Source organism: Larus michahellis, chromosome 3, assembly GCF_964199755.1.
Source record: "Larus michahellis chromosome 3, bLarMic1.1, whole genome shotgun sequence".
NCBI lineage: Eukaryota > Metazoa > Chordata > Aves > Charadriiformes > Laridae > Larus > Larus michahellis.
In genome coordinates, this window is record NC_133898.1 from 127,754,752 (window position 1) to 127,769,734 (window position 14,983).

The window sequence follows — 14,983 nt, forward strand, 5'->3', positions numbered from 1 at the left end:
CCTAGAAATGACCTCCACCAATCCAGCAGGTCATGCAATGCTTGTACGTGAAAAGAGTGTTGCCTTGGTTTATATTCCAAAAGTATTATTCCAAAAGTAGCATAAACTTAACTGATAGTGATCAAAAAACAATGTTTTAAGTATGTGGAGATATCTGCCATTTCTCTTTTTATTTACAGCAAGCTCATTCAGGGCACCAGAGCTCTGGCATTGACTCACACTGTAACTTTGAGGGGAGAAAGTGTCATCAAGGCCAACATACTCAGATATGGGTGCCAGAAGGATCTCAGCTGGGTAAAGTACTTAAGTATCAACTTAATCCCAAGAAAGCTTTTGTCAGAGCCAAGAGAAGGCATAGGTTTGATTTCAAAAGGCTTTAAATAATCTTTAATCCTTTTGTGTCAGTAAGCTTCTGTTAGTGTCCCGGTTTTCAGATCTCTAGTTAAGAGAGGGTTAAGTGTCAGAATAGAACAAATGCCATGGGGTAAAATCTAATGTCATGGAAAAAAATCATGTTCAATTTTTGTTTCAACTTCAGACCAGGAAGTATTGGAAAATAATTATTTGGGATTCAGAAAAATCTTGGAACCAGAAATGTGAGAGTTTTGTTTCTGTAATTCAGACCTGGTGGAAGCATTTCAAGGGGTATATTTTCTCCTGAGACTCTCTCATTTTGCCTATCACAATAGCAACCTAATGCGTTCATGGCTGAAAATAAACCATGGAAAGTTTTTTGGTCGTTTTTTTTTTTTTTTTCACCATTGCAATGTTGCGTTACATTAGCCATGTTTGAATGGTTAACTATTCACCTTTCAAGTACTGAGGTAACCCAAACCACTGACACATTTAGAGTAAACAAGCCTGGATTTAGGGTTAGCCTGGTTGAACCTGATCTTCCACTACCTTGCAAGCTTTTGAAATATTTTTTGCTTCTAAAATTGGAAATTTAACTGACCCACTTTGAATGGATATTTCAGTAAATGGCATTAGAGAAAAACCCTTCTGAGGGAACAATTTCCTTTAACCTGCACATCTCTAACTCTAAGAGGGAAACTGAATTATGCATTTAACTTTTCAATCATCAGCATCTTTCAAACAAGCTGATATAGGTCATGGCTATCCCAGAAACTGCAAACTAAATTCTACCCTTATTTACATCCTCCTTTGGATGTCACAAGGTGAGTAAAATTTGGACTTACACATAAATATTAAGCAAGTGTAAAAAACACACCTTATTTGCATCATGTTCACCTGAAGACATCACCGAAATTAGACCTGAGAAAAGGCATGCATCAGCAGATCAAGGCTGTTACGCTGAGCGTTACTTCATGGTGCACATCCTAGCTACTTGTAACCCGCTGTCAGAGCAAAGTGATTAGAGTAATTTCCTAAGAAAGAAATGTTAGAGAAGGATAAATTCAACATTCACCCCCTCCTTTCTAAAACATAAGCCCCTTTGTCAAGAATCTCTCTGAAATTCAGCCTACACACTGCATCAACACCTTTGTGCATGTCCATCGTCCACCCACTTTCCAGGAACCTCATCAGAGGAGATGGTAGTAGCTGGTTTATTATATCTCATAGTTCATTGTGATCAGCATCATTACCTGGGAAGCTGCAGCCTAAGAGATTTGAGCCTGCCCTTCTCTCTACGTGCTAGGTTTTGTAGCACTCTTGGTGGAGGGTCTTTCCTTGGGAGACATTGAGTTGTCCTAATTAGCTATGCCATGAAGCATTTGCCAGGGAGAAGAAGGCAGTGTAGGCTAGCGGTTGGGATATTTGCCTGGGAGAGGCAGCAGGTTTCTAGTTGCTGGTCCAGTATCTGCTTTATCCAAAATTTTCACATCCCTACACATTCAGCCTACGTTGAATGGCATAACTGCAGAGCTCTGGGCTCTCAACAAAGGATATTGGATGATGATGCCGCAGAAGCAGTATGTCCCAGAGCATCCCACACATCCCAGTGACCAAAATACTTACTAGAGGGCTGTTGATTCAAATCCCTGAAAGCAGATGAGAGGAATAAATATAGATATCCCTCCTTGCAGGCAAGGTCTCTTTCAGAGCCAAGCCCACAGCTTTTAATGAGCATCCAGGGCTCAGCAAGACATCTGCCTAATAAGAACCAAAAACCAAGGCAGTTGCTATCAGCCAGAGCAACAGTGATGACCCACAACCCACTTCCAATACTTCAGTGAAAATCTAGAAAAATCCCCCTGAACGGGAGAAAGGGATCCTGACTGTCACCATGTCCAATAGAGTCTGTCCACTTGAACACGTGGATTTAAATATTGCATGTTCAAATACTAACACGGCAGGGTGCATCACAGCTGCTGTATACTGGTCTTACAAGGATGGAGAGACATAAGGGTGGGATCAGGAACCACAGAAGATCATTGATCACTGTCACTCAGGACACTGGGCTGGGACACAAGGAGTTATAATGCCTTGAGGTTACACAGTGCAAGGTTATTTTAGATCCCTATATTTTCAAATGCAGCATGCTATTACCTATATACCATGGATGAGGTGCCTGCAGCTCCTTCCAGATTTTCCTGCCTATGAGAGGAGTCATTTTGCACCTCTCAGCCTTCACAAGCTTTCTCTCAGATCCCTCTGTCCTCTCCCTAACTTAGGAATAGAAGGTTTAACCACATCCATCACACTTCCCAGACCCCTTTCCTTAGGATCACAGCCCTGTCTCATAGCACAAGAGCCTAAAGTAAACAGAAAAGGTGGCAAGATCAAAATGAATGTTCATGTTTTGGGGTTGTTGGGTTTGGGGTTTTTTTCCCCAGATGGAGAATGGCTGAATTTGGGAATGCTCTATCACAAAGTATTCTGGTCAAAAATGACATATCACAACCAATGTGTAGACATGAATAAAAATAGCTTGATCCAGACTAGGAAATTTGACAAAGGAATGGGAGCTTGAGGAGGAACTTGAGTCCCTAGGCACCAACACAAGTGACAGCACATGGCAAGTATGCAAAGCCATTGGATGGGGACCAGCTGCCCAACACCTGCCCAATTCAGGACGAAAAAGACATCAGATGGACCTAGAAGCAAACGGACACAACCTGACAGTGCCAGTGACACTTCAAAACAGTGGTTTTGATACCTACAGCACCCCAAGTGAAGACCGTGAAGCACATCAACTTCTGTTTGACTAGATGGTGATTCTAGTCCCAATTTCAAAATTGCGCACTTTGCACCCGCTTACTGCGGTGTGTGCCAATTTTTTTGCTGGTTTTCTAATATCATCATTGAGTTTTGTTACTAGTTGAGTGACATGGCTAAAGTAATGACATCATCTGCAGATCTAAGAAAGGGTGAGCCCATATCCTGTCTTCCACCTGCGTTAATGGAATATATATACATAACCTTTTTTAATTTAAGTTATGGTCAGAAACCACAGTTAAGGTTGGGAAAAAAACACCTACTCCACATTAACTAGGACAGCACAGAAGCCCTTATAAAAAGTCCACCAGCAAATGTGCCCAGACACCTTCAGCTCGACAGAGCTCAGCACAAGCATCAGCCACAGCAAGAGAAGGAAAGATGTCGTCTCCGATCCCTTGCACTTCTCTGGTGAGAACTTGCTTTCCGGGTTTTTTTCCCCCAACTTGACAGAGACATATTTAAATTCTAATAGATGAATGTCAGGAATGGGGAGCTGCACCCACCTTGAAAATGTTATTTCAACCATTATTAATAGAAAATACATAAAACGGGAGACTGCTGAATAGCACCAGCATGGGGCAGCAACGAGACTGTACCGGTCTATTAGCAAATGGGGATACTGCAACATACTCTGAAGTTAAGAAATCCATTGAAAACTCAACCCTAGAGTGTCTTTTTGCTGTTATATCCTTTCTGCTATCTCCTGTATTATATTACTTTATATGATTGAATTTTTTTTAATCAACAAATTACAACTGAGCATATACCGTACCTGTCAGCACTGTAAGAATCAATTAATGAAAGCAAGCGTGGATGTGATATAGGACACATTTTTCCATAATTACCCCAACCTGCAGTATAGACTTGAACTACTAGCTAGGCTGGCTGTGGATGAATTTCCCAGCCCCAGGGAAGAGTCGTTAGGCGTTCTGTGTTATAGCAGCTGTAGCTGCATCGTGTCCTAAATGCTCCAATTTTCTTCAGTTCAGACCACTGTTCTTCATGCTGCTGGCTGTGCTGTCAGCCAGCAGTTGTGCCTACGGGAAGGTGATACAGCCTGGACTCAAGCCGGAGAGCCTCTTCAAGCAAGCATATGCTGGATGCCTGACCCAAAAAGACTCCAAATTCCCTCAAACTGTGAGAGTCAACATAAGCATCAGCAGCATCAACCAGGACACCAAAACGACTCTTGATATCAGCAGCCGCTCTCTGGCTCCGTGGGATTACAGGTACCATCTCTGTCCTTATGGTCTAGAAATATACTGGCTGCGATGGTCAAGAATAACGCAGAGGCTGTACCCACATCTTTGTTATCAGTGCTTCACTGTTGAGAGACTTGGGAAATATGAGGGTATTCACAGTCCATATAATCTTCTTTGAAAGATAACCAATACAGAAAGGAGCATAGAGCAAAAACCAGAGAACCATAGAATCGTCTATGTTGGAAGGGACCTTGGCAAAACAAGTTACTTTTGTAATTTAATAAATTTATTTGTATATTGGTGCAAGTTTCTCCTTCAAAAGAATTTTTGACCTTAAAGATCATCAGAGGCCTAACCTTTGCACCAAATTCAATGGTGGTTTAATAATGTCAGCATCAGATCCTAAGAATGTTTCATGTTTTGGAGAGGAGCTGAAGGTCTTTGGGTCCGTTAGTCAGTCTGACAGGTTGGGAAGCTCATACTATTTCTAGTTGGTCTTTCAAAGTCAGTGCCTATTTGAAGCAAGTCCTTCACAAAGGCAGTTGGGTGCAGTCCTGTCGTGCTTGTCTTACACTTAAAAACCTGCATTATTTACTTACTTACACTTAAAAACCTAGAGTAGAGAAGGGTCTACAACCCCTTCATAGGCAATCTCCTGGGAGGTACAGGTCTGGGAGCCCATAGTGAACCAGACTATCATGATTCTAGAAACGCAGCAGCATTTCCATTTCAAACAGTTCTCTATTCTTTCATGTCATCTTACAGGATCGATGAGGACCACAACCGCTTCCCCCAGGTGATCGCTGATGCTAAGTGCCGCCTCTCCAGGTGTGTGAATTTGGACGGGCAGCTGGACCACAGCGTCAACTCCGTCCCCATCAAACAGGAGATCCTCGTCCTCCGGAGGGAGCAGAAGGGCTGCCACCAAACATATCGGTTGGAGAAGAAAATCATCACCGTGGGCTGCACGTGTGTCACCCCCTTGATCCGACACCAGGCTTAAAGGAAGCCTGTAGTGTAAGAGCAGGGAGCCACAGAGGAGAGCTTCCTTGCCTTACAGCGATGAAATGAAGGGGCCTGACTCAATCTCTGCCAGACTGAATCAAGCCATAATGATTAGCTAGAATCTATCAAAGTATATTAACAATGAAGAAGTCTCAGTTTAAAAAAAAAAAAAAAAATTATATTCCCCCAAAATCTTGAACTCTATGAATTTGGAATCCGGACACCTTCATGTGCTGGGTCGAAAAAGTAATGGGAACTCTTTATACATCTTTAGTTTACACTTTGAAATGTCTATTTATGTAATTCTATTTATGCTGGTGGAAAACTTAGTAATAATGTATCTGCTTATTTATCTTTGTTTAATAAAAAAATAGTAAATTATACTGTGTCATTCTCCTTTTTTTTTCTGAAGAAGCCTTTTTGATAAGGCAAGAAATCACTTAATTCAGTTAATTCAGTTATAAGAGATTTACATGATGCTAAAACCTAAAATTCTCTTGAAAACGTCTAGCTCTGCTGCAGCAGAATGTAAAGCCTGTAGAAAATCTAGGGCTTGTGTCATTGACATCATTTTACTGATACAGAAACGAAGATACCTGGAGGAAAATGATTTACCAAGTGACACCCAATAGATTCATATTAAAGACAGAGTAGCGGAAAAAGCAATGAGTAACTACCCAGTTATCCACCCAATTATCTGATTGGGAAGGAATTTGTTAAGATAAGTTCAACACAACACTTTGAGTGCTTCTTTGGGGGGAAAGAAACTCCCTCCCCTAAAATGGTGAGTGCATTTTCACTGCTGAGTTTTAACTTTGGCCCGATGATATCTGTGAATTCCAGTCCAACCCATTTCAACATATTTTCCATGGAACAGGTTCACTACCTGAGTACACAAGGAAAAGAACCAGATGGATAACTGAAGCAATTAACCACATATTGCGAACTGCCATCGTAATTTTCTCCACGCTCGTGTCTTTCCAACACGTTCGCTGCCAGCAGTTAGTGCTTCAAATGTAGGGCACACTGACACAGCACTTCTACCACCATTGCAATGGGACTTGCGTAGGTGGATGTCTAGCACTGCAGGTGGGTTTATTTAAAGCGCACTTGGGTTAAAAGTGCTCAGATGAAATCGTTCCGTGTTTCAAAAGGCGGGCTGGTTTGCGAAGATGCGGATGTTTTGCTGCTGTCTCGGGGAGGTGTGACCCTTCTCGGGCACTGGCAAAATGCCATTGGCAAATGCAACAGCAAATACAGAATTTGCAGAGATGCAGAGCACAGGGGTGCAAGTCCCTAAGGAGAGGCAAGGTCCTCTCAGGTGACAGCATCTTCTCCCAATCCAGCTGGGCTAACTGGAGATGTGATCATTCCAACTTTTGCTGCTAGGGGTTATTCCCTCCAGCTGTGCCAGTGAGCCTAAACCCTCCCTAATCTACTCCAGGCAAAATCAGGTGGGTCAGCCTGTAACCTAAACTCATGGCACAGACACAAGTTTCATACCATCCCTTGACCTAGCAGATATACATTGGTCCAAGGACACATTCATTAATTCGGAGTGATCACAGTATCTGCAATCACAACAATGAACTCCTGTCCATGCCTTTAGTTACCTTCAAACACTGATATAACTTTGCCCATAAGTTGGTATTTAGCACTATATGTGATCGTAACTTAGCTTGTTTCCTACCTTGTATCCAGCTTTTCTTCCTCACGGTCTCCTGTAGGTCCTGAAGTTCACCCAGCTGGTGTGAAGAATATTAAGCATGGGAACTGACTGCCAAAAAAAACCACCATTGAGGAACACTCATCCTTTTAGGTTTTCAAGGAGTTAAATAAATATCTGTTCGGGAAGACTGAAATAGGGCTGACTGCCTTGTTCGTTAGTTAATCTCTCAGTGTCCTACCACTTGCTATAGAAGGAGCCTTGGCAAATTGCAGCAGCCCAACAGTTCTAACAGTTAAAATTACGGTAAGTCCCACCCTTTGTTACCTGGTAGTGATGTGCAGTTAGCTGGAGTTGGCACATGAGTAATGGAGACTAGTTAGCAATGCTGAGAGCGAGCTACTATGTGGAAAAAGACAGAACCAGGTCAGCAAGAGATGACGCAGTTGAAGTACCAAAACGCCAACTGCTTTCTGCAGTTGGGCTGCAAAGACACTCCGGTTCCCCTTCCAGCAGCATCATCTTCCCTCGGATGAGAGGAGGGCCATGAACATACACTGAGGGCTGGAGAACATCTCCTGTTAGGCTGAGAGAGTTGGGGGTGTTCAGCCTGGAGAAGAGAAGGCTCCAGGGAGACCTTATAGCGACCTTCCAGTCCCTAAAGCAGCCCTACAGGAAAGCTGGGGAGGGACTCTGGATCAGGGAGAGGAGTGACAGGGTGAGGGGGAACGGTTTTAAACTGAAAGAGGGGAGATTTAGATGAGATATTAGGAAGAACTTCTTGACTGTGAAGGTGGTGAGCCCCTGTCCCAGGTTGCCCAGAGAAGCTGTGGCTGCCCCATCCCTGGAGGGGTTCAAGGCCAGGTTGGACGGGGCTTGGAGCAACCTGGGCTGGTGGGAGGTGTCCCTGCCCGGGGCAGGGGTTTGGAACTAGATGATCTTTAAGGTCCCTTCCAACCCAAATCATTCTATGATTCTATGATTTGCCAACCCAATTAAATCCTTGCCTTAGGACACAGCCTTTTTTTTTATTTACTTGGCCTCAAGCCAACTTCATGCTCACCTCTGCAAAGCTGCGTGGGTGTTGTACATGCTCCCATGGAAGCGTTTAATAGCATGATTGCCTTGATTTGTTTGGCCTGAGGACCCTTTGCTTTCCTACTGTAAGTTCTCCTTTAACTCCTGTCTTCATGAGCTAAGAGTTCTTCTTTCACATTGCTGTGTTTGGTTGTAAAAGTGCAGAATCATTCCAAATCAATGCATCCTGACATGAGGTCACCTAATAAATGCCTTTGTTTCTCTGGACAAATGTTCATGACCACAGTCGGTAAGGATCACGATAGGTATCCAAAGAAAGCAGGACCATTCTTTGCCTGCTGCACAGCTCTCATCAGTTTGAGATTCAACAGGTAAAGCTTGTTCTTTCTTGGCTTGGAGAGTTTCAGTGTAAATCCCTGCTTATTTGATGTTCTTTAATGATATCATCATGGGTGAAAAGGATAATTGCTGCAAAATCCTCTTCAACGTGAAGGTTTCCACTCCAGTGCTGCTCACTGTCTCAGTTTCAAGTCAGTTTGTAAAATCTGAGCAGCAGTGGCTTAGCAGCCAGGTTGCTTGGCAACTTGTGAGTAAAACCCAGCAGAAATGGAAGTTTGAGATTGTATTTGTGTAGCAAATCATCAGATAGCCATGCTCATCATTGCCAGTTATGAAAACCAGCTGGTCTGTTACCTTCTGCTTGTAAAAGGTGGTGTAGATCTAACTGCCAAGCCTTATGGGGCGAAGGAGTATGGATTTCAGAAGTCTGGGGAAAAAAAACAACCCCAAGAATTTATAAGGGCAAGTTAGAGAAAGGATAAACCAACTCTATGCATTTACTGGAATAGGGAACCTTGATTGTGTTACAAACATACGGTGCTTACTAAGAATGTAGATAAAGCAGAAACATGACACTTTGTACTGGTAAAACCACTAAAACTCATTCATTGAAAGCCATGCCCAAAAAACCGTATTTTGGGTAGCGCCTACTTAGTTCACAACCCCCAAAGAGCATCAAACATATTTTTAACCTCTTGTTGAAGTGACAGAAAAAGGCGGAAAAACTGAGCTAGCGTTCCGAGAGAATCATAGAATGCCTTCTCTTCTCCAGGCTCACCCCCAACTCTCTCAGACTGTCCTCATAGCAGAGGTGCTCCAGCTCTCTGGTCATCTTGGTGGCCCTCCGCTGGACCCGTTTTCCAACTGGAAAAATAAATAGATAAAAGGAAAAGAAATGTTACACAGAAAGCAGGAATGGCTTTATCTGAAGACATGAGGACTTGAAGCTGTTACTACTATCCAGCCCTGGAAGTATATGGAGAATAATTAGCAAAGACGGAAAATGTTTGTGTGAGTGGCAAACATGGAAAGCGTGGTTTGTTTCTAGTGCAGAGTCTGGCTGGTATCTTCTCAGCTCCTGAAAGACAGCACCAGCACACAGTCTCCCCAACAACAGCTCTGAGCCTGCCAAGAGGTATCAGCTAATCACAGACATTTTAAGTAGATTTTTTTTTTGTCAACACCTTGAAACAGTGCTGTAGAAGATGTGGATTTGGCCCACACACCCAGACTTCTCTTAAGCATAAGGTTAAAAATTATACTGGAGAGCAGAGGAAGAAGGGGAAGGAGACGAGGGAAGGAGATCACGGCAAGCCTCATATTTTACCCCGAGATGGTGACATGAGAGCAGGTTTCTGCTCTGATCTGCCAGGCCATCTCCCAGGACAGCCAGAGCCCACAGCTGACGTGGAATCTCACTCCATCACCTATACTCATCATGCTGGCACCAAACCACAGATCCCCACAGGACTGACAAGCAAATTGATCATCCCCTTAAAATTTTGTCTGTTAGGTCTAACTCTCAAAAAGCCACGTCAACTTCTGGATTTTCAAGCCATTGCTCCTCTGGCTTACCAAACACAAACACAAACAGTTCTTGGGTTGTTCCAACCTTTGCCTTTTTTATGTATTTCATTTCTGTGCACTTTTAAAAGCAATGATTTTGTGGAAGAGGCTGTAGTCCCTTTGACCACCCCCAGGTGCATCTGCCTGTTGTCAAGGGTCCAGAGAAGCCTGACTCATGCCCACAGGCCAACACATCCACAGGTCAAAGCACAGGTCTGGGAGGAGGCATCTACCCAGGATCAAATCACTGCTGTGCCTCCCAGCCCATGGTAATCATAGAATCATAGAATCATAGGGTTGGAAGGGACCTCTGGAGATCATCTAGTCCAACCCCCCTGCCAGAGCAGGGTCACCTAGAGCAGGTTACACAGGAACATGTCCAGGCGGGTTTTGAATGTCTCCAGAGTTGGAGACTCCACCACCTCTCTGGGCAGCCTGTTCCAGTGCTCTGTCACCCTCAGGGTAAAGAAGTTCCTCCTCATGTTTATTAGATGCAGGAGTCTCTGCAGTGTGTTCCCTCCAACATCCCAGGAGAGCTGCTACACAACGGGATCCCTGCTCGAGCTGCCAGAACAGGCATAGACAATGTGAGGAACGAGCAAGGGGACACAAAAAGGAGGTCAGTGAGAGGCAAGCAGAAGAGGGAAGGAATAGGAAAGGTGTCAAGGCTTGGATACCAACCTAGGACCATAGGTTGCTTAGCCTAGCAGGTTACAAGAAGACACTGCGGGACTGCTACACCTACAGCTGTGTCTTCTTCTGGTAAAACAACCGAGTCCCCAAAGGTTGCCCTAAGCTGCACTTCAGAACCAGAGATGCTCAGCTGAGCACCCAGGGTCTGGGACTGTTGCTGCAAGGGGAACAAAAGCAAGCAAAGCCTTTCGCAAAGGCTGGTCTTCAGCTGTGAACTGTGCTTGCTCTTGGTGGTGATATGACTGTGCTGTTTACAAGAAGCATAAAAACTCGTCTGCCGTGTTCTTAGATTGCTGGAAATGAAAGCCAACCGCCTACCTCATCATATAAGCCAGCCCCTAAAAAATAACCAGACTCATATTTACAACCAAATGCACTCTAAGAATGATGCCATTAGAAGGAAATAACCCTTCTTGATGGTTTTATTTAGAAAGAATCCCCATGTAGAAGCGCATGCCTTCCTGAGAGTGGTGTGGTTTACACTTGGTAGCACTGGCTGCAAAACCTCATGACCCATGGGTGAGACGTCCTTAATTACCTGCCTTTGCATTTTCTTGATTAATTACTTCATAATTTATCCAGTTAGAACAATTCTTAGGGTAATATGATGAGTTTTTAAGAGCATCAGCATAGGAACTTACACCCGTTCAGCTGCGATGAACCCAATGCCTGAATAATTATGACTGGAGAGAAAAAGGCTAGTTTTCTCCCCACAAAACAAGTGAGGACAACCCCACAGGCTGGGTTTATCGAGAGGGAGAGAAATAGGTCAGGAGTAAGAACCGGGGTGTGCAGCGTGCGATTTCCTGGTCAGCGGTTACTGTAAGAGGAGAGCTGGTGTTACGCAAGAGCGCGCAGAAGACGCCTCCATGGGTTTGCACTCCACCACATGAAGAGCTTGGTGGTCATAATGAAACAGCTGCTGCCACAAATGAGTACAAATGCTTGTAACTGAATGAGATGGTTTCCCCACCCCAATGGTTGTTGAACTGACTCCCAGTGACCCAAGAGGCAGGGAATACACCCAGCTCAACAAACAAGCACCAAAGGAGCCATATAGACCTAACGACACAGTGAAAGAAACCCAGGGTCTACCTGCACCAGGTGTATCTAATTTAAAGTAGCATCTGTGCAGCCAAAATGAAAACCGAGAATGCTTGCACACAGGCTTACCCTGGTTTAAATTCAGATGACCAAGTAAATACAGGCTTAAAACCTCCACCAGCAGAAACTAACATCAGTGAATCTGGCTGAGCTCTGGATGAAAGTTGAGTAATGTTAAAAAAACCCCAAACTACAGCAATCAGATAAAATAATTAATAGTGTCTTGCTAGGCTGCGTTCCTTGTGTAGCTAAGAGAGATAAAGGGCAATTCCTCCTTTGGTAACTAGGACACCTCAGCAGCCCTGCCCTGGAGGTGTTTATTCCTTGTCCCCTTGTTGTGGAGGGATCCTCATCCAACACTTCAACCCCAACACCTAATATTTGGCTGGTTAAAGACTGGTGAGATGAAGCCATCTTTGCACATTTCCCTGCATTCCTGCTCAGCCAGCCATCCAACTGGTGGAGAACAGGGGGGCTTATAAGGATGACACCTTGTTTGGAAGAGGATAGGACTTTCCCAGCTCACGTGATTCAGGCTAGACCCCCATCCCAAATTTCAGCTGCAGCCCTACCATACGATGTCTCCCACCTTTTTCCTCACCATCCGTAGACCATCCCCAAGGTCTGGAGACACTGACTCCACCAGCATTGCCTGCATAACCTCAATTCACCACTTTCAGGCCTTTTTCTTTTGCTTCTATTTAGGTTGCGAGTTCTCTTGTGCTCCCACTCACTCATATCACTGCACCAGAAAAAAAATTATCATCTTAGCTGAAATCTCTTAGTGCTACTGCAGCACAAGCCCATTTTCTGTCCGCTTGCATTTTGAGCTACCATAAAACAACATTCTTTTAAAAAAAATACCAATTTTATTCAGTGGATAAGTTATTGAATAAATACAGATAAACATTTACCATTTTTTGGGTACTCTGAGCAAATATAAAGCCATAAATATAGTCATAAATAGAACATATAAATAGTAATACAAACACTCCCCATGGAGCAGCAGTGACACAAAATCAGAATGTGATGAGAATCAGGCCTGGTGGCACTTACGTCAGATTTACACTAGAAATACGCTAGTGAGAAGTGATGGCCAGATAAGGAAAAGGGGATAGGGGATGAGGGAAGGAGGGAGAAGGTGCAGGAGGAGGGATATTTTGTGGCAGTGCTGGCTGGCATGTATACATTAGGGAAATTTACTGCTGAGAACAGCTTTTGAAACAGTAATTCATTTGATTCACCAAACTGATATAAACCGCAACGGAAAAAAAAAAAAAAAAAAAAAAAAGCACTACTTTACCCCCTCCCTGCTTGGAGTCACAAACAAAACTCAAAACTTTTCCTCCGTCCCTCTCTCTGCCCTCCATCACCAGCCACCAGTGATTCCCATTCTAAAATCCATAAATGGACAACAGCAAAAATCAGTATTTCCAGGAGGTGATTTGCTCCAATTTGCAAAGGAAAAGTCATGTTGAATTCCTGGGATGCAAGGTGGACATCTGTGGGATTTCTCCAGAGGGATGTTCATAGGAGACATTTCTTCTTCCCAGTGCTGCCTCCTCTACTAATACATTCTAGGACTGGTAGTGGACAACTGGAGTGACACACGTGCAGCCCACGGTGATGACTTTCTTCTCCAGGCGATAGGTGGGCAGGCAGCCCCGCTGCTCCCGCCGGAGGACAAGGATCTCCCGTTGGATGGGGACGGAGTTGAGACTGTGGTCCTCCTGCCCCATTGCGTTCACGCAGCCAGTGAGGCGGCACTTGGCATCAGCGATCACCTGGGGGAAGCGGTTGGGGTCCTCGTCAAGCCTGGGGATGGGGACACAAAAGGGGTTTACGCACTTGCACAACATGGTTTGGTAGGATCTTCTTGTTTATCTCCATGAAAGGCCCACACTATTTACCTCTGTATCCTCATTATGAGACAAGGCCAAAGAATTTCCCTATCTTCAACATTTTTAGGATGATTTCCTAGAAACGGAATCAGTTTGGGGAAGGTAATACTGCCATATCATTCTTTAGGAGATGATGGAGTGGAGCTGGGTGAAATAAGGAAGTAATCACAAGTGGACTATTCATTTTTGTTTGGTTTTGTTTTAATTTCAGCATTCAAAAATGTCTTTCAGCTAAAAAAATACAAAATTACGATGTACTGACATTTTTCTCCTCCTGGAGTAATAATTCTTTGACAAACGTTGGTAAGATGATTAGAAAATGCCCCAATGATGTCCCATTGCACTGCAAACAGTTTCTATGTCACCCAACATCAAAATGTGTATGTCAAGAAGTGTTTGCAATATTCACAGGACTCCAGGCATACCCTGAGAACCAGATATTGTTCACCACAAAAAAAAAAAAAAAAAAAGGCTGTGCAGCACAGCTATTGTAATTTAGATAACAACTAAATGGTTACCTGTAGTCCCAAGGAGCGAGAGAGCGGTTCCTGACATCGTGGACCATCCTAAACCCATGATCTGAATTGCTGATACGAATGTCAACTTTCACCGTGGTAGGGAATTTGAGATCTTTTTGGTTCAGGCAACCTTCTCGAAGCCTCTCAGAGCCACCGTCCCTGCTAGGTCGAGGATGAGTTGCCCTCCCATGGGGTGAGCTCCTTACGGTGAGTGCTAGAACCAGCACCAAAAGCAGAGATCGGAACTGAGAGAGAGAAAGGCGTCATTAGCTGTGCTCAGTCAAGAAAGAGAGTGCACAAAGAGACAAGTCTTGACTAGACTGGACCATCAATGGACCTTCTTCATACTGATATTAGGGAGAGATGAGCTGGCATGAGCTAATAGCACAACGATGGCAATAATAACTCATCACAACAGATGCTAAACTCTGATTCAAATTCTGATTCATAGATGGCTCTGCACCAAGACGAGCATCTCTCCATCAAGCATCTCTCCTCCTCTGCAGTCAAACAGCAATGTCTTATGATCTACAAGGTTGGGTAAGGACTCAGCTGACCCCATGCCTAAGCTTAGAAACCTAGTAAGCCATATCCTTTCTAAGAACAGGAAAGGTTGGCCACCTAGCAGCCATCTGCTGGAAATAACCTTTTTCTCGATGAAATCTGAGATTCTTGGGCCATTTCCAGGAGCTAGGGTTTTAGGAAAAGAAGACAGATAAATGCATAGTTTTTTAAGAAAACTGCGAGAGTTGACAGTGCTGCAAATAC

General features: G+C 43.9%; 2 protein-coding genes across 2 annotated transcripts; one reads left to right on the forward strand and one right to left on the reverse strand.

The window, feature by feature from the left end:
* Positions 1-3,561: 3,561 nt before the first annotated feature.
* Positions 3,562-5,665, forward strand: LOC141740148 (interleukin-17A-like). The gene is made up of 3 exons (XM_074578378.1): positions 3,562-3,591; positions 4,168-4,412; positions 5,151-5,665. Exons 1-3 carry the CDS (start codon positions 3,562-3,564, stop codon positions 5,386-5,388), a joined length of 513 nt encoding a protein of 170 aa, XP_074434479.1. The 3' UTR covers positions 5,389-5,665.
* Positions 5,666-12,524: 6,859 nt separating this feature from the next.
* LOC141740554 (interleukin-17F-like) lies at positions 12,525-14,590 on the reverse strand. The gene is made up of 3 exons (XM_074579379.1): positions 14,564-14,590; positions 14,216-14,460; positions 12,525-13,611 (listed from the first exon to the last, which is right to left on the reverse strand). Exons 1-3 carry the CDS (start codon positions 14,588-14,590, stop codon positions 13,374-13,376), a joined length of 510 nt encoding a protein of 169 aa, XP_074435480.1. The 3' UTR covers positions 12,525-13,373.
* Between the last annotated feature and the right edge of the window lie 393 nt (positions 14,591-14,983).

What these genes read in the sequence shown, in the direction of transcription:
- LOC141740554 (XM_074579379.1), bottom strand. Translation starts at nt 14,590, where the DNA reads ATGCCAGCTCATCTCTCCCTAATATCA. An exon ending in CTCATCTCTCCCTAATATCA is followed by an intron (nt 14,461 to 14,563) that starts GTATGAAGAAGG and finishes TCTCTCTCTCAG; the next exon opens with TTCCGATCTCTGCTTTTGGT. An exon ending in CTCGCTCCTTGGGACTACAG is followed by an intron (nt 13,612 to 14,215) that starts GTAACCATTTAG and finishes CCCCATCCCCAG; the next exon opens with GCTTGACGAGGACCCCAACC.
- LOC141740148 (XM_074578378.1), top strand. Translation starts at nt 3,562, where the DNA reads ATGTCGTCTCCGATCCCTTGCACTTCTCTG. An exon ending in CGATCCCTTGCACTTCTCTG is followed by an intron (nt 3,592 to 4,167) that starts GTGAGAACTTGC and finishes AATTTTCTTCAG; the next exon opens with TTCAGACCACTGTTCTTCAT. An exon ending in CTGGCTCCGTGGGATTACAG is followed by an intron (nt 4,413 to 5,150) that starts GTACCATCTCTG and finishes GTCATCTTACAG; the next exon opens with GATCGATGAGGACCACAACC.